Here is a 26,745-nt window from a genome sequence, read left to right as displayed (position 1 = left end):
AAACGTGATAATTTGTAGAGATTTTTTTTTTTTTTTTTTCCTAGTATATAAGAGATAAGAGATGTACCTAAACGTGCCTCTACACGTTTTTATTTTACCGGCCGAATAAAGGGTAATTACAGGTGTATCCGACTCACCTTGGCTCTGCAAAAGCCGACATGTGAAAGGCAAGTGGCTACCGTGTTTGTGATTTGGGAATGTAAAGCAGAGAGATTTTTTATTTTCATTTTTTTTTTTAAGAATAAAGTCAAATTTTCATTAATGGCCTCAAATTACACAAGGAAACACCAAATTAGTGTAAACAACAAGTGTACATCCAAGATGAGCCCATAGACCAGACATTTGGCTGGAGGCCAAACAAGAGCTCAGCCCAAAGGAGAGGCCTTATTAAATTGGGAGCTTTAGGCGGCCGCCTAATTCATCTAAGGCCTCAGCCGCCTTGGGGACTCTTTTGGAGAGAGAGAGAGAGCTTATAAAAGATAGTAGAGAGATATTTGAGAAAAATAAATCAATAAGATACTTATTAAATTAAGTTTTTATTTTTTATTTTTTACATTTAATTTTTTTAAAGAACTATTTTTCAAAAAATATATATTTTTGTAAATTTTCTGATTTTTTTTCTCTAAAAAACGCGAAAACACATTTTGAGAAAAGCTTAAAATTAAAGCTTTTTATGGGTATAAAATCTTTATTTTTTAACACAATCTCAAACAGACACTACGTGGAATTGAAATCTCTACCAATTTGTTGTTTAAATTGTTAGAACCTATATGAAACTCACCTGTCCTAAAAAAGTTTTGAATTGTTTACGTGCTCAAGTAAGTGGGTTCATGTAAACTGTCTTACAATTACGACTCAAATTGTTAACAATTTCAAGATTGCAGTAGCCTGCAGGTCCATCAGGGATGATGCTCTCAATTGTGAACTTGTCATAGAGCCCTTTTTTTTTTTTTTTTTCTTGGGCCAAGGGCCAATCTTTGTTGTAATGGGCTTAAAGCCCACTATTTCTACCACTTCATATGCATGGCTTTTATCTAGTTCGAGATACTTCTCCTGAGTCCTGATGGCTTTAAAGTTTAAACCCCCAGAACACAGTAGAACTTAAACCCCGAAACCTAAACCCACGGCACGACATGTCGGAGCAACCCGAAACCGACTCGGCGCTGCTCCTCCGCGGGTACGAGTTACGTCTCCTGCGCTGCACGCTCGCTTCCTCACCGTCCGAATCCCCGCCCGACCAACCAGTCCATACGCCGTCCGATCAAACTCTCCCTCTCCACGCACTCATCGATGACATCCTCGCTTCAATCGAGGCCGGCGACTATCTCCGCGCCCTCTCCTCTGACGCCGCCAGACTCTTAGTCCAACTCGCCGGCGACTCGCACACTGACTCTGCCGAGTGCGCCAACCGAGTCTACTCCGAGTCGCTCGACCGCGTGGAGTCCTTCATTTCCGAATACGACGACGAGGACAAGGCCAGTAGGGTGGTCCTCGTGATGTGCGTCGCCGCAGCCGCGTTCCTCGGGTTCACTCAGTGCAACGTGACTGGGTGAGTCGGGCCCCGAGTCACAGCACAATAATCTTTTTTCTTTTGGGGCCTAGAGGTTAACTTGAAATTGAATTGTTTTATAGGCCCCTGAAGGCAATAATGCCGAAATGTCCAGTGGCATTGGAAGGAGATAAAGAAATGGTGGAATGGGAGAATTGGGCGCGTAATCAGCTAATGGCTGCAGGCTCTGACTTGCTTGGCAAGTTTTCTAATCTTCAGGTAACTACTAAAAACCACTGACCTAAGTCTGTTTGGGTTTGCCATTTCAAAATGTGTAGTTTAAAAATAGCTATTTGAAAAAGCAGTTTTCCTTTTCAAATCACAATTTTTTAAAAACACAATTATCAAACAATTCATTTTCTGCGATTTGATTTAAAATCGAACTTTCTGTCTATTAAATCGCAATCCCAAACGCACCTTAAATTAGTTGAAGTTGTTTGTCATTACTGTTATGTTGTTTGCTGTCAATTGTTGTTGTTGTTGTTGTTATATTGGAAGCTGAAACAAGTCTTTTTGGTTGTAATGTAGTATATAGTGTTTGCTAAGATGTTGCTCATGAGGACAAGAGACACGTTGTTTGGAGGAACTGTGTCTTCCACATACGGGATTAGTAGCATCTCGTGGTGGCTTGCTAGGATCGTATTTCTTCAACAAAGAATTTTGGATGAGCGGTCCTCATCTTTGTTTGATCTACTGCACGTCTATATGGGTGAGACTCTACAATGTTTTGACACTTTAGAAAAAGTAACAATTTATTTTGGTTCTAGTTTATGTGAAGGGGAGGCTTCAACAATCATCTCAATGGTTCATTTAGAAGCTGGAATAATGGAATACACCTATGGAAGAGTTGATTCTTGCAGGTGGGTTATCATGGGGAAGCTATTTTGTTTAATCAACTTATTTGTGGTCACATTGGTTTTAGCGAGGAAAAAAAAAGCTGAAGAATCCGTAGTCATATTGATTTTTATTCTGTTTAATGTTGAGACGAGATTTGGGTTTTGATCACTCCAGCTTATCTTTTTTTGCTGAAGTACCTGTGTCGTATCAGGCAACATTTTGAGTCAGCTGAAATGGCAGCTGGGCTTGAGCTCTCTGTTACTGGGATCCTTGGCTTCCGTGCTGTACATCAGGTAAAACATTTGCACTACATAAATTGGGAGTTTTTGTTGAAGATGTACTTCCTCTTAGATTTCCTGATTATTCTTGGATATAGGTAGAACCTAAGGCACAGATGGTACTTGTTGCAAACACAAGCTCATCAAACTCTGGTGATAAATGCCCCTTGGAGGGCTCTGGCCTCCAGGCACACAATTCTAGTATTGGAGAAGATAATTCAAATCTACATCAACATGATACCTCAGAAGTCTCTGACATATTGATGGCCCCAAAATTGTTAGTGAATAATAATGAAGGAACAAGATCAAAAGGAATTCAAAATGTTGGTTCTTCTGTGGCTCCTTTGAGGGGAATCCAACAGGCAGCAATTCTGGCCCAATGCCTTCTTATTGAGAAGAGCAGTCGGGATGATGAAATGCAAAGTGAGTTCTCGACACAAAATTTTGGTAGTAATATGAGCCTCATCTTTGTTTACATGTTGATCAGTGCAAAATAAGCCATTTCAAAAGGCAAGCATCATTTCCTTATTATTCATATATTTGATAATGTAAGATTGTATTAATTATAAATCAGAAGGGCTTTAATTATCAAAAAAAAAAAAAAAAAAAAAACGGAAGGGCTGTGATTTTGTTAAAATTGTTAATAGATCTCACGCCCATTAGTTTCTCACAATTCAGTTATTAAATACTGCTTCCCCCCATTTCCCCCTCTTAATCGGAAAACAAATGATTAATCAAGCAACAAACAAGCTTATCAAGAGATGAGATCCCAAGAGGAGGGAATATTAAAGTTAAAAAAGTAAATATGAAGACAGTGAGAAACAAAAAGACCTGAAGCTACTTAAAAAAATGAAACACATTGCTGAATTTCTTGCTTAGAGATCTACATCAAAGTTGTTTCCATGGACCAAGCAGTTAAAGTTTGCCATCACTGCAATACTCCAAATCAGTCAGCACAATGGTTTCTGCTTCTACCATAGTCTCAACATGTTCATTTATTATCAGTAGAGCAAGGATCTTTGTTTAGTCCCTTTCACATTGTTCTTATTTTAATTATGTTCTGAAGTGAATTCAACAGCCCAATTTCTGTTTCAGGATGGGATATGGCTCCATACATAGAGGCAATTGATTCCCAGCAATCATCATGTTTTATTGTAAGTAGATAATTATTGCACTATGTAATTACTAACTACATTTCGTATTTCTGACCGGACCATTTCTCACTTCAACAGTTGGTGTGAAATGTTGAATGTCATAATAAAAGTCATTGCTCTTAAAATAAGAATGAGGCTTTTCTTGTACATAGATAAGCCACTGTGATAGGTACTAGGTTCAAGTATACAAAGGTGAGAAATTAGTCAAGATTTGTTATTTATTAGTTAGGACTTTCTTGTGCTATTTGGTTCAGTCGATTTGAGCTGTCTTGGGTTATGCCAAGATGAGAAGTCAATTTGTATGCTTGTTGGTGGATTGCTAGCAACATTCAGAGTGTTGCTGTGTGGAAGATGGTGCCTTTGTGCCTTTTGTGGTGTCTATGAAGAAAAATGAACGACATAAGTTTTGAGGACCACCAGAGGACATTGGAGAAGATTAGTCTTTATTCTTCAATACTCTGTATCTTTGGACAATTACTTTGTTTCTCCTTTGGTGACTAGTTATCATGATTTTTTTGTTCTTTTTGCTGCTACTAGCCAAGTGTTTTCTCTTATATACTTCTTGTGTACCTGAGGGCGTCTAACGACTTTAATAATATTTCAGTTACTTATAAAAAAAGTCAAAAGACTTTCTTATACTTTTAGGGTTTGAGCAATGGTAGGTGATGGACTTGTCAGTTCAATTAATCTATTTGATACTCCATATATGGATGTATGTTATAACGATTCCCATAGCACTTAACTTTCTGAGCTTTAGAGTCCTTTGGTGAACCAAAATTCTCTTATAGTTGATATTTTATATCTATTGATTTTTAATTCCTATGTGACTTGTTAAAAATCTTTTTCCCCCTCAGATAAAGTGTTTCTGTGACATATTACGTATTCGATGGGAGTCAGCTCGTAGTCGCACAAAGGAGCGTGCTTTGCTGATGATGGATAAATTGGTATGAGGTGCCTCATTGTTACCATACCAACTTGACCTTCTTAAAGATATCCAGTTGTTTTGGCTGCATACATTCATTTTCCCCTTATTTTTGTTATATGTTTTCCAACTAAATGCCTTTTGCCTCCCATTTTTCAACTGTAGTCTGCCCTCTGAGTATGTTGTGCAAGTTTACAGTTCTCTTGGTTGGGAGGAAATATTGAATATCAACACCCAGATACAAACGTGTTCAAGTACATATGTTTGTATGCATACACTTTGTGCTCAGCTAAGTTCGAACCGAAGATCTACCTACTCCAACCCACTTGATGCTACCTGAGCTAAACATGGGGGCCAGTAAATTTGATATTGGATCTATTGAAAGTCTCATTCCTATGTATTCGATATGCATATTTTTTTTGTTAATTTGCAGCATGGATAACGATGTTTGTATTTTTGGGACTTTATTTATTTATGGCTCCAGTATATAAATAGTCCTAATTTATTTATCATATTGTTGTATCACAACAGCATCTCACAAAAAAATACTCTGCACTGTTTCAGGTTGAGAGTGTCTGTGACCCTTCTCCAGGAGTAGCACAACGAATTCCTTTTTGTTTTGGGGTTTATATCCCTACTATTCCTGCCTTGCGAAAGTACGAATTCACTTTTCGTTGTCTTTAAATGCTGTAATGGAGTTTTTTCCCCAAAACATTTATTTTGCTTTGCTATTGATCCGAGCTATCATCTCCTATTCTTCCATATAATGTTTCATACTGACAACTCCTTTCTTGTCAGAGTTGTATGCATACGTAACTCCTCTTGCTGTTTTCTGTTTGTTTTTCCCCCCTTTAATTTTAGGGAGTACGGTGAACTTTTAGTGCGCTTTGGTTTGATTGGAGAGGCAGTTAAAATTTTTGAGGACTTAGAGTTATGGGATAATGTAATATATTGCTACCGGTATGTTGGTTGACCACCAGTATCCAAGTCAATTTCCTTAATATATTTTTTATTATTTGCCTTTGATACTTTGTTGCTGGGAGTCTCATGTGTGAAACAATATTTAAAATAGCCTATTGGAGAAGAAAGCAGCAGCGGTTGACCTCATCAAGAAACGGCTATCTGAAATGCCAAATGACCCCAGGTTATGGTACGTGAGTTACTTGTCCTTTTATTTTCTATCTCCATTTAGTTAACTTATCTCGCCTAGTGCAATCAAAGTGCAGAAGTTCAACTTCATATTCTCATGGAAGAAATTATTCTTTCTGATATCAATCTTAATTTAAATGGAGAACTAATGAGCTCAAAGACGATCTTTCCAACTTGTTTTGACTGTAATGAACTAAGTTTATGACTAGGAAAATGTTAAAAAGGAAGACCATTGAACTGTTGATTGATATTTGTTGGTTATTTTTCTAGTAGTAATAACGTGCCTGGTTATGCTAGCTAATTTTCAGAAGCTTGTTGTATCAATAATACATGTTATGATATTCGCATGACCACTCAAATCATAAACTAGATGCTATGTGTTAACTTGATATGATGATGTTGAACTTCAGCCTACGACTTGGGGATTTTTACCCAGTTGACATTTTATTCTTGTGTTTTCATTATATACATATGCCTTTCATGTTAAATTATGAAAAAAAATGTATGTTAGATAACTTAAATGGAAATAACTGAAGTAGCCAAGAAAGTGTCAGAAGGTCTTAATGTCTAATTGCTTGCTCAACAGCATTCATGTGGTAGTGGCGTCATATCCCAGGTTTCCTAGTCATCTAACCTTACAAGGATCGTTGTTTGATTATTGGATCAATTATTTTAAGTTCTGTCCTATTTGACTACATGTAAATTCACATGTATTTGTGTCTTTGAGATTTTAATGTCTAGATTTGTAGTGCTTAGCAAGTTATTTTCACATACTACTTATTATAGCAAGTCACACATCACATCACTATAGCTTTTGAATTTCTTTATTGAAGTCTTGATTATTAGTTGGGATACAAGGACCGGGGTTTATGTTATAAGGTTTTTTTATAACTTATAACAAATCCTTTAATTGTCGCTGTTGAAAGTAACGAATAAACTTATCAAAAAAAAAAAGAAGAGAAAGTAATGAATAATCAGTATAAATTTTGCAGCAAAGATGGTCTTGTAGTTAGTATGACTATCATTACCTAAAGCCTCTTCCCTGAATCTTTAACTCATAGCTGGACTCCCAGCAATTAATAGTGGAAATTGACATAAAGCTTGCCTTTGAAGTCAATGGCACTAACTTGGAGGTGAAATTTGCAGTTTGCTTTGTGTTTGTTTGTCTTGAAGCTCTATTTCCTGTTATTAATCCTCACCGTTGTTGTCTGCATACATGAACCAATGCATGTGAGTGATGATCTGCTTAGCTTTTCTTTTAAACTGTTAGGACACTTGGAAAACTGAATTATGAGATAGCTAACATTTGGGTTTCCACAATCTATTTCACTCGCTCTAAATCTATTTTCTAGGTGTTCATTGGGTGATGTTACAAATAGTGATGCTTGCTATGAAAAAGCCCTGGAAGTTTCACAAAACAGGTCAGCTAGAGCTAAGGTGATTCCTTTCTTATAATCAATTTTTCATCAGTATGCTTTTATGTGGATTTTTGTTAATACTATTGAATCTGTTTGGCAGCGGTCTCTTGCTCGTAGTGCATACAATAGAGGGGACTATGAGACATCTAAAATCCTCTGGTCAGTTTGTTTAAATGCCTTCTAGTATATTGTTTCTGTTATTTAGTCATTTAGTATTGATGATAGTATGTGTAGTTCATAATGGGTTTGGGTTTACAACGATTTCCTTGTACTTATGCTTCAGGGAGTCTGCGATGGCCCTGAATTCTTTGTATCCAGATGGCTGGTTCGCCCTTGGGGCTGCTGCTTTGAAGGTAATTTATGTGATCTGCATTCGGAATAATTCTCTATTTTATGGGGTTTTGCACCCAAATATATGTGCGTTTTGTAGGTTCTATCAAAAATAGAGAAGTCATTGTATTGTATTATTCAATTTATCAGAAATTTCTGAAACTATTGCTGAATAATTGTTACAGGCTAGAGATGTTGAAAAGGCTCTGGATGGGTTTACTCGTGCTGTTCAGCTTGATCCTGAAAATGGGGAGGCTTGGAATAATATTGCTTGTTTGTATGCACTTTTTGCTTTAGTCATCTTGCATTCTGTGCATTCTGATATATACTGTTTTTTGTTTTCTCATCTCAATATAGGTTAATATTTAAGTTTTGCATCAGGACAATACCCTTCGCTTGAAGAGGATTTTGTAATCTAAAGATGAAAACAGAACTTCTCTATTTTTGTCTTATTTCACTTAAAAGAACAGTATATTGGCTATTCTTTAGTATAGGTTATGAAACAGGGATGGGGGTTGTTCCAATCTCTCAAACAACAGTGGGAATTGTGATATCAAGTGTCAACAACACCTCAAGAGAGACAACAACTTGCCTTGATAAATCCTTTTCTTTTTTGTTGTGCCCGGGGGGGGGGGGGGGGGGGGGGGGACTTCCTCATATTTGTTTGCTATATCTTTGACTTGGTTTCAAGAGAATTATTATTATTGTAGCAAATCTGAATTGTTGAAAACTGCTAAAAGGGATATTTTATAGTAAGCACTGCATTCTCTTTTATATCCTCACCACAACTTACGAGTTCCATATTAGTTTGTCCTGAGTATGCCTCCTGTTAGATTGAAATCATTCATGTTTAACATATGTCAGCTCTCGAAATCTCATTTTGGCTTGGTTGTCTATATAGCATTATTTTCTTAGGAAAGTAATTCTTCGGGTTTATTTGGTGTGGAATCATATGTTTCAAGTCCAGTAAGGAATATAGTTTGGAACACTATGTTTGAATCTTGTGGGAGTTTGATTCTGTAAGGGCTTCATTAGGGCTTGCACAGATGTGAAGGAAACGGGAATGCTAGGATCAGGAAACTATTTTTGTCTCAAGGCTTTGAATGGAGGGAGCTAGGAAAGATTGTTGTTTCAGTGCTTTAGTGCCATTTGTTTAATTTTTTTTTTCTACTTTCTTTGATATCTTGCCCTCATGGTTGGATCTTCTCTTCTCATTTTGGAACTATAGTCTGAACTTTTTTTTGGTTGAAATACTGCGGGTGAATTATTATATGCAACTGTTTTGCCTTGAAATACGGCCTACATCATTTTTTTTGTGTATAACTTTGACATGCTAATTAGTGTCCCTCATAACAACATTAAACATCAAGGGCTATGCTTAATTTCGACTCATTTATGATTTGTTTTTTTTCCATTATTAAAATCATTTGTGATGGATGTGTCATTTAGTTATTAATATTTTGGATATTTATTTGTCATTTAATTCTTCCATCAGTTTTAATAAATTACATGCACACTTTTTTTGTTGCTGGATAAATTATATGCAAGTTACCTATTATGCAGGCATATGATCAAGAAGAGGAGCAAAGAGGCTTTCATAGCATTTAAAGAAGCCCTAAAGTTCAAGTTTGGTCTTTCTTCCCATGATTAGAATCTCATTTCAGTGCACACACTTGTATGCACTGCCCGCACACACTTGTTAATTGCTGTATTTGCAAAGGTATGCTATGTAGTAACCAAACATGAGTTGGTGACAGGCGAAACAGCTGGCAATTGTGGGAGAACTATGGTCATGTTGCAGTGGACGTGGGCAATATTGGTCAGGTAAGTGCTTTCTTTTAGCTAAGCAGGGCATCTGTTTTGACATTTTTGATAAGTAATCGCAAATTCATTGGAAAGTGCAAAGGCGCAACCAAGTACACATGAAGTATATAAGAGAGACACTTAGCTAGAAGCAGAAAAAAGATCTAAAAAAATGAAAGATCAAAATATTAAAACCAAAAGCTACAGCACAATAAAAAAGAGTCTTAAAGAATAAAGCCTTTAATTCCACAAAAGTCCTCTCACGGTCCTTAAAGCTCCAATCGTTTTTTTTCCCTCCAAAGGCACCCAATAAGGTAGGACAAAATCATCTTCCAAATTGCATCAAGCTGAGACCTACCACCAAGTGCTTTCGAGCAAGCAAAGAGATCTACCACCCGACTAGGCATAGCCTAAGCCCGCCCTAAACTGCTGAAGATAGTCTTCTAAAGAGCACTGACAATCTCACAATGGAGTAAAAGATGATTCATCGACTTTCTATTCTTCTTGTACATGCAACACCACTTAATCACAATGATATGTTTCCTTATATTGTCCATAGTGAAGATCTTCCCTAATGCAGCTGACCAAGCAAAGAACGTTACTCTTAAGAGAACCTTATTCCGCCAAGTACCCTCCAAGGGAAAGGAGTACTATCATGGGGAATAAGAATGTTGTAGTATGATCTGACGTCAAACAACCCTCTCTTGGAAGATACCCAATAAAGCTTGTCTTCACCACCCCATCTCACTCAAAGAAAAACAAGGTGAAGAGCAAGGTGTAAAGAGATCTACCTCCTAATCGTGAGTCGCTCTGAGAAAGTTAATATTCCATTGATAAGAGGTACTAGAAAGCTCCAAATGGTTTGCCACCGCAACTTTCTTGAAACAGACTATGCTATACCAGTTTGGAAAAGCTATATCTTGAAGGCTTGATCCTCATACCATACGTCATGCCAGAATTTTATGTTGGAGCCATCACCCACTACAAATCTAGTACGGCTAGAAAATTTCCCCAACCCCTCCTAATATTTTTCCAAATCCTCACCCCATACGACCCATGAACCTTATTTGAACACCACCCATCCCAAGCACTGCCATATTTAGAGTCCATAGCTACCCTCTTTAAGGCTTCTCTCTCATAGCATAGCGTCAAAGCCACTTCCCTAAAAGAGCTCAGTTGAACACAAGCAAGTTTCGAATCTTTGAACTCTTCACCCATGCCACCCCACAATCTTGTAATCTTGTAGATTATGTTAACTTTTTAGATTTTCGACACTAATAGAGTGGTCGCTTCTCTTATATACTTTTCGTGTACTCAAGCTTTTCTTCTTCTTTAATAAATTATTATACATCAAAAAAATCCGGTGCAACTTCTTTGAGCAATTGGAAACACCAACCAGGAGGGAAAAAAGAGACATAAAGCAAGTAGGCAAATTGGATAAGGTGCTTTTAATTAGAGTAACTCTCCCACCCTTTGATATCTACATCCTCTTTCAACCAGCCAAACAACACTTTATCTTCTCAATAATGTTATCTCAAATAGAATTGGCGTTAAATCCTCCAAAGGGAAGACCTAGATATTTTATAGGCAAATAAGATACCGTGCAACCCAAAACACCAACCAAGCCTTCGGCATTGACATTGCCAACCGGGACCACCTTTGATTTAGCCAGATTAACCTCAAACCTGAAACCACTTCAAAGCATAAAAACAAACAATGCAAGTTGTGAAGATGATATGGATTTGCCCCGTTAATATCAAGGTGTTGTGCGCAAACAAATTATATTGATAGCACCACATCTCCTAGGCTCCATCATGAATCCTGAGACCCCATTCATTAAAGCAGAAATCATTTTACTTAACGTCTTCATAACAATAACAAATAGAAAGGGAGACAATGGGTGTCTCAGGCCACATGAGCTACTAAAGAAACCCGTTAGAGTGTCGTTCACCAATAACATGGTCATAAGTCTTCTCAATATCCAACTTGCACAACGCACCTGGTTTCGCATCAAGGACCTCGTTGGCAATGAGAACAGAGTTTGGAAGCTGTCTACCCTTGATGTAGGTGTTCTTAGGCTTAGAAATGATCTTCTCCACTCCCATTTTCAACGTGTTAGCTAGAACTTTGGCAATAATTTTGTACACTCCACCCACTAAGCTAATAGGTCGAAAATCCTTAATGTCTTTGGTCCTTGGTTTCTTCAGTATAAGAGAAATGAAGGTGGCATTGAGGTGTCTGGTTTGACATGAAGGCGGGTCTTCTCCTAAGCCTTTCTTTGGAGGCTTTATGTGCTTCATATGAGGAGTTCACAAAAGGAAGCACTTTCTCAGGTCTTTATACAATGGATGTTGGTTGGCAGTTTGCACACTACACATTTTGCTATACTAAACATACAAAGCTGATCACTTGTTTATCTTCGCAGCTTAGCTCAAGCTCTTTTTTGGTGTATGTCTAAATATTACATGTCAGTAATGTTACACATAACACCTTCCTCTCTGCTTGAAATGTTCCCCACCCCCGTTAGACAATTATACAAGGTTTGTGAATTATAGATTTGGAGTTACAGGTTTTAACTGGATTCTGTTGCTTGGGATGGACTTAATTAAAAGCTTATATAGCAACAGTTGCTCTGTATGTGCGTGGGATAAGTAATGACAGCAATTCCGTGCTGCAGCTGCATGCTAGCAGTGCATGCCTTAACTATTTCTTACTGCATTAGCTATAAGACTCAGTCTTGGTGCCTCAGGGAGAATTTTAATTTAAACCAATTTTAGAACTGTAATAGTTGGGCTTCTTTACAGTCTGCTTGAATTTCGGGAAGGATTGAAGTAGTCTTTAGAAAGATATAAAATGCTATGATGTATACATGTGATATGATGGAAAACTAACGATTAAAAGTTTCATCTTCGATGCACTTTTTTCTATTGTATTACTAGCTTAGGGCTTTCAATTGTTGAGCTCTTTTTCACATTTAATTTTTCTTTGCATGGTTAATACATGTAAACGTTCATGTTGGGTCATAAATTTATTCTAACCTTTTATGGTGGCATCGATCTATTTGACCCTTGTTGTTATTCGTTTCCATGGTTCTTTTAGGCTCAGGAAGCTATACAGAAGGTTTTGGACATGACTAGTAATAAAAGAATTGATGCTGAATTATTAAAGAGAATTATGATAGAGGTGGAAAACAGATCTTCACCTAATCAGTCCGGATCTCATCCCAATGATGATAGTTCTGCTGATCAAGATTGTCTTAATGAGTCAGCATATGCAGAGTCTGGCATGGGAAGGTCGCATGAAACCGAGTACTTGGTGGAGCTTCTTGGGAAAGTTCTACAGCGGGTATGCAAATCCTTCATGATCATTGTTTTGCTTTTGACACCTAACTCTCTCGCTCTCTCTCTCATCTATGTTTCTACTGTCTAATATTATTGTTTTTTTTTTTCCTTTTATTTCCTTCTGTATATGTGGGCACATGATGCATATGTGACCATTCTCGAGTCAAGTTAGTCTACCCATTGATCATAATCATTGCCCATGCTTAAATCAATATGTATTGGTATCTGCGATTATTGATCTGTGTGCATCTGTGACATGGTTCCCTTGGCATCTTTTGAATGAATTTACTTATAGTGCCCACATAGGCATGTTAAATATATCATATTGTGAAGTATTTCATATTTGAGTATTTCTCTTTCTGATACAGATAGTTCGAAGCGAGGGTGGGGCAGATATCTGGGGCTTATATGCAAGGTGGCACAAAATCAAAGGAGATCTGACAATGTGCTCTGAAGCCCTCTTAAAGCAAGTTAGATCATACCAGGTATCACTGTCAATGTCTAGTACATCTGTTTTTCTGCCCATGTTATTGTGTACGATTGTCTTAATGCAAACCACTTTCTTTTTCTGTCATATTCTCAAGTATGCATCATCATTCCACCTGTAGCACTGTAGAATTATCCTATGGGAGAAGACCCATAGCATCATTTTGTAGGAGTCTGTTAGTTGCAAAGAAAAGAGGGTTTGGCTTGGATCTTCTTTCACGGTTGGACCAGATATTGACCAAGTAGAGCTTTTTTCTTAGCTTGTTAATGTTTAAGGCTGTATTTGTGGAGGAGATTTGGCCTAATCTCTGGCTCACGTGAACCAGAATTTTGGTTCACAGAACTCTTCTGTCCATGAAACCTTGTTGATTGCCCAGGTAGCTCACTATTGTTTTTTCTTTGTTTGGTGGTGGATTTTATGCTAGGTATAGTTGCTCTTCTCTGAAACAGATTTAATTTGAGTTGCGAAAGCTGTACATCCCAAAGATTTACTGTTAGATTATCAAGTGGTTCTCTCTCTCTCTCTCTCAGGGATCTGATTTATGGAAAGATAGAGATCGTTTTAAAAGTTTTGCACAAGCCTCCTTAGAACTTTGCAAGGTGTACATCGAAATTTATTCATCTACTAGTAGCCATCGAGAACTACGTGCAGCTGAGATGCACCTAAAGAACATAATTAAACAGGCAAGATATTTGAATTTTGATGTCTGAGAAAAGCTTACTTTGGAACACTTACTGCGTTTTCCCTTTAACTTAATTAAGTGTAGAGCCGCAGATATCTTAGCTTATGTGTTAGTGTATCATTTTTGCGTGACATTAATTTTGTAAGACAAAATCTCAGGCGGGGGGGAGCTTCTCAGACACAGAAGAATTCAGAAATCTTCAGGATTGCCTTGATGAAGTGAAGATGAAGCTCCAACCCACTTCTGTGCCTATGTAGATCTTGACGTCCCTTGAAAATATTATTACATTATAAAGACAAGGTAAGACGTGCACAAACAATATTTCAGTTCATAGTATTGTCTAAGTTACAAGCATGAATATCATGTATCCTGTTCTGGATTACCTGATATATGGTTTCAGCGGGTGTGGTCATGTATCTGGGGTTTACTCCCCAGGAGTGGGTCTGAAGGGCCCTGCCTTGGTGAGGTTCCAAGTCATCCAAAAAAGAAAAGTTTTGTCTAAGTTACAAGCATGAATATCATGGATTCTGGGCACCTAGTTCCTTCTGCACAGGTGCTTATCTTTGTGTTCAATTATCTTCTATAGTTACAATGGCAACTCCAGAAACTATAAAGATAAGAGAAGATGTTACTTCAAGCTCATTGTGTTTATTGGCTTTCTTTCTTCTTTTTTTTTCTTTTAAATTATTTTAAATAATTTTGTTTCTTGTTTGTGATCTAAAAATATGAGTGGCCTGTTTGATATATCGAGTTTAAGTTAAAGAAATCTCAACATTACACGCATGGTCGATATACATGCGAGGGATCCTTTCCTTATTGTGTACATTGTTCTCTCTTTTTGCAGGGCTGTTGAAGTCAATGATACAAGTAGAACAGGCAGCCTCCTTTCTGGACGTTTGTACCGTCACGGGGATATTATATATGTTAGCACGAACAAGAAAGGAAATATTTATGATCATAATTGGGCCTCTCGCCCGCTCTCTCACGAGATCTCTCTTGTTGGTTGACGGGGGGAACATGACAGGATTCTCTTAATTTCAAGTTAAATGGAGATGAACTATTTTATGATCCAGATTAGATTTTACAACATATATATGTTGCTTTCCACACCATTTAATTTTTTTTTTTTAAAATTATGTGGCACTATATACACCATTAGATGCTGTAAAATTTAATCTGGACCATGAAATAGTTCTTTTACATTTCACTCATCGCAGCATCGAGCTTTTCTTACCCTCCATATCCATATCAACCGAATGTTATCACGCCAAATTTTGTAGTATTAGCCAGATGACATATTCACCGTGGTTAACTATCTAACTGAATGGTTGACCTAGATTGATTGTTATAAAGACAAGGTTTTGGTTGTAGGATCCCACGACCTGATCTATGATGGGTACTTCTTTCTCAGAAACATTGGGTCTTTGGTGTTTTTGAGTCGCGGAGAGTTTTAGAGAAGGGGTGGCACACTTCTCTCAATAGGTTTTTCTTTCTACAACTTATATGAATGGAAAATCTGTAATTATGTCTCCTCATCATTATCACCATCATTCCAATCATCTTAAAATTGATAGGGTTCATTTGAATTTGCGGTTAAGCGATTTAAAAAATAGTAATTTCAAGATATGCAATTTGAAAATTAGATTTTTAAAAGCGAAGTTAATTGATTGATAATTTATCACAATTTGACCTTTAAAATTATAATCTTTCAAAATCTTCATTTTTAATTATTTATTCCTGGTTTAAAAACGTTTACGCTTTAAAAATGGAAGTTGCTCCTTAAGAAGCTTCAACCACTTGAATTTTTACTAATTTACAATTGTTTAAAATCACACCTCTAACCGTGAAAAGAACCAACTAATAAATGCTGTGAAGCACCACCAATTTCATCAACTTTCAGTTCAACATATCTAGAAATTGAATATTTTTATTCGAAAATGATTCAAAAAACTCTAGCTTGTAATTCATTAAACTAAGATGTTTAGTTTAAGACCTCATAAAATTAGAATTAAAGGTACTTCCGCAAAGAATTTGATCCAGTCCTTGGGAGTCGTATTTCCTCAGGCGAAACGACATGAACAAAAGGCCCCTTCCCCTGTTACTTATTGGAAAAATAAAAAACTACATGAACTATAAAGTAATCACATTTTTTAAATCTCTGTTCTGGTTTATCTCACTAGAGTTTTCTATCTTAGCACTTGTTATTCAATTTTGAATGAGCGCCAAAAATTGGAAGTTCGCAGTTTTTGTTCATTGCCAGAAGACATGGTAAAAGCAAAAGAGCAAAAGGTTAGGAAGAGGCCACTGAAAAGGTTGCTAAGACTTCCCTGTTTAGACGATGAAATTTCTCGAGTCTTCACCATTGGCTTATGTTTTTGTACATGCATGTATGGCGAGCACAAAACGGATCGAGATCCCCTACAATTGGCTGCCGAATTGATGTAACCCCCCATATAGAAGGGGCTACAAAGTCCACCTCTCATGGGCAAATGAGTCCCACACGTTGACCTGCCTGAAAAGGTGAGCCCTGCAGCTCCCCTCCCAGTGGAGGCTATCCAAGCCAATTGCGGGGATCCTTATTCGGCACAAACTATTGAAGCGCCTGCCATCTCTTATCAGTTTCAATGAGATTTTAGTCCATCATCAATCCATATCATTACTCATCCATGCCAAGATATTTTCATAAATAGTATATTCATATATCACGTCATCCTTGACCAAGAAAATAAATAAGCAATGTAAACAGGTCATTGATTCCAGTACAACAAAAGCATTCCTATTAAGGATCTACACCATCCATTAAGGGAGCCAATTGTTTCTTATGCTCCATCCCCTTAAAGGCAGAACATCACCAATGTACAGCACATAAGTATGTCAAGTTTGTTGATAAATTAACTCATCAAATTAGATGTTGTCTCATAATTTAGGTTAGATATGGATCCTACTGGTTTAGAGGTTGAAATAGGGAGTCATGCATTCGACTTGTAAATGCTATACAAGATCTAAAATCCTACCGGTCCAAAAGATACCTATGGTTCTCCAGAACATGGAGCTAATAGCGACATCCTATCCTATGATTTCCACACTTTTTTAACAGCTGAAGGGGAGAAGAAAATCTATTTGGTTTGGTGCCTGCAGACAACTCACAGAATTTGATATCTGCTCCAGCCGCTGCTCCGTCTTATCCTTCCACTTAAGCAGCTCCATAATCACTTCCTGTCAGAAGAGGTAATTCCACGAGCTTTATTGAGTTGAAATATGAAATTGAGTATCAAAATATTTGCCACTAATCAGCTTTTCAACCTCACCTGAAGTGGAAGTAACGAGTTATCAAGGTCTGACTTTGAATTGGCAGTAGCAGAAGAATCTGGGGTCACATTAGCATGATCTTCCTCTTGCTTTACGGGCACCAGCCCAGCCACATCTCTGTTTTTAAACAATAAAAGGAGGGAACAAGTAAGACCAACCATAAAATACCTTTTTTTAAAAATAAAATAAAAATTAAAGTTGAGCTGCCTAGTACCTATTACCTCTTCATTTTGGCCATTTCTTCCTTAACTAGCTCTAGATCTCTTGCACAAATAGGATCCTCAGACGAGCTATTACCAGGTACAGTCTGAGGTGGTAGAGCTGAGCACGGATTTTGGACAGCAACCTCTTGCTTGACATTAACCATATCTGTGCTCTCATAACAAGGATCAAATTCATTCCCGTTGATATTATCATGGTTACTGTTCTCAAGCCAATCTTCCCATCTTTCAGAAGCTGGAGGACTTAAGGCAGTGTCTTGCCTTGATGCTTGTATGCTACTCAACGAATTTTTAATTTCTACCAGCTGCTGCTCAACATGAGCTTTCCATGCTATCAACTCCTCGTGAATCCCCTGTAACCAAACAAAGTAGGCTGAATTAACAGAAAAACATATATCCTACTGATCTAAGCGAGTGTACATCAATACATAAAATGAAATAAATCAATAGAACTAATCTTATCAATTCTATCTATCAGAACTCCCAGAAGCTGAAAGACTGATGATAGTGTACTTTTCTCAGTACCTTCACACCCACCAAAGAATTAGTGATCTCCTTCAGGCGTTCGTCAACAGTAGATTTATATTTCAGCAAATCCTTATGCATCACCTGTCAGTAAAATATTCAAAATGGGGTTTCTTAAAGCACTATCAAAAGTATATGCAAGATGTTTAACATTCACCTCAGCTTGATCTTGCTCTTGATTCTTGGATACCAGCTCCTGCATATCTCTGTTTATGCAAAAGAACAAATGTAAGGAGTCAGGGGACTACCTTAGTAGTTGGGGGGTTTTTGGCAACAACAAAAAATTCTAAAATCCTTACAAAAATATTATTTTTTATACCATGGCCCCAACAACGATGAATTTTTCACCCCCCATAGATGGCTAAATGATTTAGCTTTCTAAAGTTGTACATGTTTATAGCAAACTAGAAAACTTTTGTATTCGAAAGGGAAGTTTTTTTCAAAGATGATATTATTGACATGTAACTTTTGTATACAATTATGACTTAGTATGAAATTAAGTTTAAGACTCGTCCGCTTTTATTTTACATAAATGTGCGTACAAACACAGAAGAACTATATGTATCTATATATTTATTTATTTATTTAAGAAAGTTCGGAACCCCAGGCAAAAAATTCTGCTTTCTCCCCTGTAAGGAGTACACTTAATAACATTTATAACGATTTCCTTTCTTGAGGAGTAACTTTTAAGTATTCCAGAGTATAACCTTTTCAGTTTGACAATTTCTGTCTTAAGCAGCATCAGTTCTCCAGCAGAAACAGGATCCTGGGAAGGGCCACAGCCTGGCCTATTTGGTGGAACCCAGTAAGGATCCTGCCACCCAGCCTCCCGCCGAATGTTAACGAGGTCAGCACTCTCTAGCCAATACTCCATCACTCCAGTGGGGCTGAAGCACCGCCGGAACCGCTCAGTCCCCCCTGGTATCACTTTACCGTCAATGTGCTTCAGTAAGTGGTCTAGCAGTCCAGTGTCACCAATGCGTTTGCGAGCAGCAGTTCTCAGTGCTGGACGGGAAATTGGGTTCCCAAAAGTAGCTCCTTCGGCCTTCAAGACTTCAAGCATACTTTGCTCTGCCAGCTTATACCTGAATGATATATACTTATTTCAAAAACAACATAGCAGATTAACATAACCAGCAATAATTAGAAAGACAATGATAAATGGTTTTTACCTATCATGGGACCATCTCTCCATACCCTTGAGCTTCTTTGGATCACGCTTACTTTGACTACTAGTATGGCTACTGTTTTGCCTTTCCTTCATGCGCATTGATGCTTTCATCTCTATAACTTGACTACGGGGATCACGCTTACTTTGACTACTAGTATGGCTATTGTTTTGCCTTTCCTTCATGCGCGTTGCTGCTTTCATCTCTATAAGTTGACTACGGCCCAGTCGCTTTCTCTTCCTAATTCCTGATATCACCAGAGGTTCAGTTTTAATAGCTGGTTTATTATCATCCTCTGAATAGGCTTCCTCAGCAATGATTGATGAAAGTTGAGGTTTGTTTTCTCGATGCACACTGATGCACGCCACTCGCTTGTGACCAGCCAACTGCGCCATCCCACTTGCTTCTGCTGAAACCACTAAACCCCAAAGAATTAAGTAACATTGATAGATAAGATCAATTCAACTCAAATAACAAGATGGAAGATAGTAATAGAGCAAGTTTAACAAGAACATTAGCACTATGTATAACATATACATTAAATTCCAGTGGAAACAGACAAGAAATGCTAGATTACATAAAAATAATTGCTGTACTTTTACTAATCTTTACAACCCATTCTAAATAATACACATCAATAGCCAAACGGACACAAAGCTTGTAGAACAACAAAAATAGTAACATGCTCTAGAATGGTTCTGTAGTAAATTATCACAAATTTGTAAGAATACATTATTTTTTTGATCAGCAGCCTCTTAAGTAAAAAGAAAAACAAAAATAAAAACTTCAAAACAATATGCACTACCACAAATAATCTGTATATGATTGAAAACTAATATTAATTCTCTTTCGCTGTTTAAGGCTCAATGCAGGTTCTCTCACTCTTTTTTCCCTTCCCAGAAAGAAAGCAAAAAGAAGAATAAATCACATCACTCAAACTTCTCTAGTTTCCTTTGCACTCCCTCGTTTTCTCAGCAAGCAATCAGAAAAATAGGAAAGGAAAAACCAAGCAAGGAAAGAAAGAAAGAAAGAAAGAAAGAAAAAGACCCACAAACCCCAGGAAAACACAAAAACCAGGAAATTTCCTACGGAAACCCAAAACGGGGTCATTTAGATCAGAGCACAAGAACGACATAAAACCCAAAACGGAGTCGTTTAGAGCAGAGCACAAGAACGACATAAAACCCTAAACAGAGCCAAAACCAAAGGCAAAAAAGAAAAAAGAAAAAAGAAAAAAAAGGACATGAGGGTTTTAGAGAAAACCCAAAAACAACAACAGGGTTACAGCCTTCAAGCACTCAAAAACTGAAAAGCAACAATAAAACCCTAAAATTCACAAATAAAAAACCACAATCTTGCCACTCACATAAAAACAAACAAATCCCCCACCGCCCCCCCAAAAAAAAAAGAATGAGAGAGGGGGAGAGAGATCACCTTGGGTGTGAATTGTTGAGAAAAGATCGGCAATGGGTTTTGGGATTTTGGGGAAGAAGAAGAAGAGGGTTTTAGGAATGGCGGACACTGTAGCCACAACCCAAAAAATATAAAGTGAATCCTACTTCTTAAAAAGCAACCCAAAACAAGAAAACGACAAATTTTGATTTAAATAACCCTTCCCCTAAACCCTAACCGCCAAATTCTCCTAAACCCTTTTGGTATATAATATGAATTCCTATTCCCTAGTGGAGTAGGACTAAGAATATTATAATGTAAATTTGTTTTGTTTCGAATCATTCACGGCCCAATACAAAAAGGAAAGCCCATACTATGATTAATTGATTATGTTGTGTGATTTGCAGTTGCGATTCTCGTTTGATCAGGTGAAGCATGACAATTGACACCCACAACCTTGGTGTGTCCATTTCCTTGCAAACCTTGAAAATTTTCACACGTAAAACAAATAAGAATTGTTTTTGAATTTTTAATTTTTAACTAGAGAGAAGCTCTCAACTTCCTAGAGAGAGAGAGAAAGCGTGCTGTCAGAAATTTGTTCGCCGAGGGAGGGAGGTTTTACGCCTCCCTCCTTCCGGTCTTTTGTCCTCCAAGCTCCTAGAGCTTTGGAGATTTTGTCCATCCTTGGCTTAACCAGTGGAGGATGGCTTTTCCTCCTACCACTAGGGTAGGGAGCTTTAGTACTCTCGGACTAGATCCGGTAGTGGTTTTTGTTTCCTGACTCTTTGGGGTTGTGGAGTTGTTTATTGTGTTTTTCTTTGGTTTCTTCTTTGTTTTTTCTGGTAGGGAATCTCTAGTGACTTTGTTGGCTTGGATCTGGTTGTTTCCTTGAGTCCCCAGTGTTTATCATCTCCACCGGCAATGCGTGTAAAGTCTTTATTTGAGAGTCAGATTTATGCGTTTTCACTGGAGATCTCATGTCACGTGCCCCTTAGTTGCTTTCGCCGCTGTTTTCCGGTCCGATCATCTCAAGTTGTGGTCGCGTCGTTATTCCTTGATCGGCGTGTGGCCTGCACGCACCAAGGAACTAGTTTCTCGAATCGGCGCGTGAAGGCTACGCTTCGCTACTCAGGCTTGGTTTGTGGCAGTTGGTGGTGTTTCATGGTGGTTGGATGCTGCTGGGGTCTCGAGACTTGGTACGTGCCTTGAACGCGTCAACTTAGGCGATGGCCTGCTCTTTTCCAACAAGAGAAGTGGATGTCTTTTTTCTGTTTGGATTTGTATATTCTTGTTCTTTTACAGTGTATCTTTGCAATGGGTTAATATTATATGGGCTTTTAGGTGGCTTTTAGCTAGGCCAGACCTCTTATCATTAGTTGGGTTGTGTTTTATTGTGTTGAGAGGCCCAAATGTATGTTCATGTAATGTTAGTTTGTTGTATTTGATAGCTGCTTTAAGTCAAGTTTTATCCTGATTTAGTAGGTGGAGATTCATTATCTATGGTCACTGTGATGTCCTACAGGCAGAGACGACCATTTTATTTGAAATGGAGAGGGTTTTTATGTTATTTGTCACATTTATTTCATATTGGTGTGACCTGTCTCATTCATTTAGTAAAATATTATTTTGATTAGCCGAAATATTAAAACAGGAGCAAAAAGAGTTGTATCCATCTCAACAATTTGATTTTTTTTTTTTGGTAAGATGCTATAGTGCTCACCAAATGTACAGGAAAAACATTTTTTAATTTCTAATATGCTCTCTTTTCAATAAAAATGAATATTTGTAAAGAAATCCGTAAGAAAAATATATTTAAATAGAATAGTAAAATTAGATAGGTAAAATAGAGATAGAGTAAGATGTTAGTAATTTGAAAAATAGGTAGCTAATTTTATTTTATTTTTTAAGTGAATTTTTAACTAAAATGAAGAATAAATTTTTTGAGCTGAATGTGAATGTTCTTTAAAATGTAGACAAGTTACAAATTCAGGAATGGTGTTAGACATGAAATTTGAATTCGTTTAAAATGTTCAAGCTGAGCTCAATCACTAAAAATTTACCTTCAAACTTGAACACTCTTACTTGATAAAATTGTTAGAAATAATCAACATATTATTTAATCTAACATGCGCAGCGGAAAACGAATAAACAGGATTCAGGCTTACCTCTAGCCATGTTTGCTCAAGCGTCTCCACGATCCATCTGAAGAACAAGAAAGATTATTTGAGGGATCTTCTAACCTATGCCTATTGCTTGATGGCTGTACTGATGGTGTACACAGGCACTCTATTTATAGGCTAGGTTAGGGACCCTCAAAATGGTAAACACCGTATTTGTTTCCTTCCATCAAGGAAACAATATCGTTAATTGATTTTAAAATCAATTAACCGATTCCATATTTACGGTAATCTAAATTAATAGAAATAACCATAATACCGATTCCATATTTACGGTAATCTAAATTAATGGAAATATCCATAATGCCGTATATGTTTATTGAAAAAATAATAAACATAGTAAATACCGTAAATGTGATATAAAGGCCACAACCAAAAAGGAATAATATATTACATTCTCCCACTTGGACTTTATAACACATGACCATATGGTATTAGGTTCTTTAGTTTTGGCCAATCTTTTATGGAATCCTCCAACTCAGTTAAGAAATGTTTCACACGAATCATGGCGGTAAAACCATTATAAAATTAGGTCGTCCCTTCCATGTATCACGATGTAAAACACTCCTTACATGAGTACCTTATGGATAATCAAGCTTTATGAATGAACTTCCTATAAGTCATTCGGGTCCAACTTTATTTATCCTCATGGATAAAATAACAAATGTGCACAAAAAATCTTTATTACAATAACTTTATGTCTATAGACCAAAAAGAGACAAACCAAGCGAAAATGAATTAATGAGTCTTATATATTCCGCATGACTTTATTCTTTCTTTACCGGTAAACTTTAAGTCATGGGATCCGCAATCATTAATTCAGTACTTATATGCTCAATAGACCCTTTATGTCTCTTAATGTTATCTCTCGTACTGAGATACTTAATGTCGATTTACTTCTGCTTCTACTCTTTATTCTTATAAAAGAAGATTATAGTAGAATTACCGCAGAGTATCTTTATGGTCTAACTGTAAAATCGACAAGATTGAGACTTTCAACAAATGTCTCAACCATCATGCCTGTGTACCAAATTCATAGCACGCTAGACTTTTAGCTTTCTTGGTAGACGTAGCAACTATAGTCTGCAAACTGCATCTCTAGGATTTATCCTTCAATAAAAAGATATATACCTTAGAGTATACTTTCTACTATCTACACAATCAGCAAACTCAAATCTAAACAACTAACCACCTTCAAATGGAAAGTGTATCCTTAGGTTAAGTTGTTCTTCTTGGTTCCTTGCATATACCGCAAGGCTTTATTTGCAGCACTTTATTGACTCAATATACTTATTGTCAGTCATATGGTTATGTATAATGCAGACGCTTAAAACTTTTCATCTGCCCTTATTCCAATACCTTTTGGGACATTAATCTGTATTTAATTAGTCCCTCTTAATTGCTACTGAAGGTGCAAATCCTTCATTCTAAATTTTTTCTAAAACTTTTTTCAATGTAGGCCTTCCGAGACAATGTTAATATTTTTTATGTCTCTGTGAATCTCTATGTCAAAAGACATAAGAGGTTTCACCCAAATCCTTCATTTCAAAGTTTTGTGAACTTTATGTAGCAAACCTAAATCACCACTTGCAAATATAGGATTAGAAAGATTACTGTACTCCCACTGACCTTAAGGTATATATACTAATCAACAAGGTTTTCTATAAACAATAACCTTGTAAAAAGTATCTTACCATTGAGAGATCTATCACAGCCCATAAATAGAATTCTTTAATTTGCAAGCTTTCTGACTGTTATTTATAAAACCTTTTGATTGTTTCATGTAAACCTCGTCTTTAAGATCCCCATTCAGAAAGTCGTTTTCGCATCCACTTGATGTAGCTCTAGATCAAAAATGAGCTACTAATGCTATGATCTTGATGAACCATCCTTAGACACTGGAGAGAATGTTTCACGATAATCAATGCCTTCCTTATGAGTAAAACCATTGGCTACGAGTCTAGCTCGACCCTTCAGCCATGGACTTAACTCTCACTTCATGGCACTGAATCTCAATGTGGAGTTTTCTCCACTCATAGCATATGAAAACAAATTTGGATCATCTTTATGTCCAATGTCAACATCAGACTCTGGGAGATATACAACATGATCACTAAGAATTGTTGATCTCCTTATTCTATAGGATTTTCTTAATTCTACTTCCTCTGCATTTTGCAATGGGAGAATAGACTTTTGAACCTATTCTGTATGAGTTGGTTGTTCTAGAAATGATTGTGGCTCAGGATAATCAATCTGATTTTTCCTGAATACAATCAATCATCCTCTATGAGGAGGAGACTTGGCCAACTCTAATGCTTCCTCAAATTCCAATTTATGTGAATGAGCACTCCCACTAGGTTCTGCATCCTCTAGAAATTTTACAATCAACAACTCTAAGATTATACGAAGGATAATAAAACATTAAAACCCTTTAAAGTTTACTAGATAGCTTATAAAAGATCCGTTGGTTGTCCTTGAATCTAATTTCCTTAGGCGAGGATTATAAATCCTCTCTTTAGCAAGGCAACCCCATATGTGTAAATAATTTAAACTAAGCTTCCATCTATTTCATACTTTAAAAGGTGTCTTATGGACAACCTTAGATGGAATACTGTTTAACACATACACAATGGTCTTCAAAGCTTTACTCTATAAGGGTAATAGCAGATTAGTATTACTAATCATTTCCCTTTGTGTGTACCTACCTTAATACTCTATGCCTATATTAGATCTTATGATCTTCATATTGTTTCTCTTCTTCTTCCTTATAGATATTGAAAGCATTCAATACCCCAGCTTTAATATTTAGAAGATAGACATACATAAACTTTATATGGTCATCACTGAAAGAGATAAAAATATCTCTGACCATTTAGGCAATGAGTATGGAAAGGTTAACATATTTCAATGTACATGATCTCAAGAATTTTAAAAGGCTCTCTTTGGCACTTCTAATGGTCTTGTTGGTATGCTTTCCCTTATGCAATCCACACAAGTACCAAAGTCAGTAAATCACCGACTTTTATTTTCTGTATGGAGATATATTTCAATCTCCAAAGCCATAACAAGAGCATTTTTAAATTCTTAAAGACTCTACTTTACGTCAACATCACTATGCAGAAATAAACAAATAATTTTGTTTCAAAAATTGGGACGTAGGTCAATTTTAAATAGACTTTAAATGAACCCCAACCAATATTCCACCAAAAAATAAGAAAAATTTCAAGTTTAAAATAAAATTGAAATTTTTAATAAGCCAAACTAGAAAATAGATTTCAAAAAGATTATGGAATATAAATCATTTTTTGAGGTCAAAATTATAACTGAATTTTAAAATTAACCTATAGATCCCAACAAGCTCAAATTATAAACACGTGTTATCCATTTTAAAAAGGACTCTGCATTTGTGTTGACAATGTGGATTGTTAAACCATAATCAATCCACAATATATTTGATTGAGTCACTAACAGAGATTCACGACATACTAGATATGGAGATTATCTTTATTTTAAGGCATTTCTTATACTTCATGCAATCTTTCTTTATATGCCCTTAATTTTCCTTATTTCATGAGAAATATGTATCTTGATTGCCATAATACTTTATTGGCACCTTATTCTCATGCTTTAAGTGTTGGACATGATTGCATTTATTGGTCCTTCCTTTGACATGAATAATCATGTGAACACTTTATAAATTCTCTCATATCCTTGAACACACATGGTTAGAAGTTTATTTACTAACCATTTATCCTTACGTGTGTTACAAGATAAAATTCTACACTTAGAAGAGAGAATTCAAAAAATTGAAATAGACCAACAATGACTCAAAAATCTCAATCTTTAGGGACTTAAGCTAATCTATAATATCCTTCATTCCCATAATGGGATTATAAACACTTCAGAAACTGTAAAAGGTTTGTCTTTAAAGCTTTTTCTATTAGGGTGCTGGCCAAGTTTTGTTTGAACTTACTAAATGTTCATAAACAACCTTTATAAAAC

At 36.6% G+C, this 26,745-nt stretch overlaps 2 protein-coding genes across 5 annotated transcripts; one reads left to right on the top strand and one right to left on the bottom strand.

The window, feature by feature from the left end:
* Positions 1 to 1,046: 1,046 nt before the first annotated feature.
* LOC133866531 (uncharacterized) lies at positions 1,047 to 15,125 on the top strand. Its single transcript, XM_062303085.1, has 21 exons — positions 1,047 to 1,549; positions 1,633 to 1,768; positions 2,078 to 2,409; positions 2,598 to 2,679; positions 2,763 to 3,087; positions 3,760 to 3,818; positions 4,673 to 4,762; positions 5,305 to 5,396; positions 5,602 to 5,700; positions 5,813 to 5,890; positions 7,242 to 7,326; positions 7,408 to 7,466; positions 7,591 to 7,660; positions 7,823 to 7,914; positions 9,201 to 9,263; positions 9,395 to 9,461; positions 12,540 to 12,785; positions 13,150 to 13,266; positions 13,799 to 13,951; positions 14,109 to 14,250; positions 14,795 to 15,125. The coding sequence occupies exons 1-20, from the start codon at positions 1,134 to 1,136 to the stop codon at positions 14,205 to 14,207; spliced, it is 2,760 nt and encodes a 919-aa protein (XP_062159069.1). The 5' UTR covers positions 1,047 to 1,133; the 3' UTR covers positions 14,208 to 14,250; positions 14,795 to 15,125.
* A 1,551-nt stretch (positions 15,126 to 16,676) lies between these two features.
* On the bottom strand, positions 16,677 to 20,765 carry LOC133865249 (protein AMEIOTIC 1 homolog). Of its 4 annotated transcripts, none has more exons than XM_062301618.1 (8): positions 20,609 to 20,765; positions 19,178 to 19,592; positions 18,713 to 19,090; positions 18,163 to 18,211; positions 18,006 to 18,089; positions 17,481 to 17,833; positions 17,259 to 17,376; positions 16,677 to 17,166 (listed from the first exon to the last, which is right to left on the bottom strand). In XM_062301618.1, exons 2-8 carry the CDS (start codon positions 19,567 to 19,569, stop codon positions 17,041 to 17,043), a joined length of 1,500 nt encoding a protein of 499 aa, XP_062157602.1. In that variant the 5' UTR covers positions 19,570 to 19,592; positions 20,609 to 20,765; the 3' UTR covers positions 16,677 to 17,040. The 4 variants fall into 4 exon arrangements, with proteins under 4 accessions (XP_062157602.1, XP_062157601.1, XP_062157603.1 ...); XM_062301617.1 differs by having other exon boundaries at positions 19,178 to 19,583; positions 20,609 to 20,759; XM_062301619.1 differs by having other exon boundaries at positions 19,178 to 19,580; positions 20,609 to 20,759.
* Between the last annotated feature and the right edge of the window lie 5,980 nt (positions 20,766 to 26,745).

The sequence above is a fragment of the Alnus glutinosa genome, chromosome 4, assembly GCF_958979055.1.
Source record: "Alnus glutinosa chromosome 4, dhAlnGlut1.1, whole genome shotgun sequence".
Lineage (NCBI taxonomy): Eukaryota > Viridiplantae > Streptophyta > Magnoliopsida > Fagales > Betulaceae > Alnus > Alnus glutinosa.
This window is presented reverse-complemented; position numbering and strand designations above follow the sequence as displayed.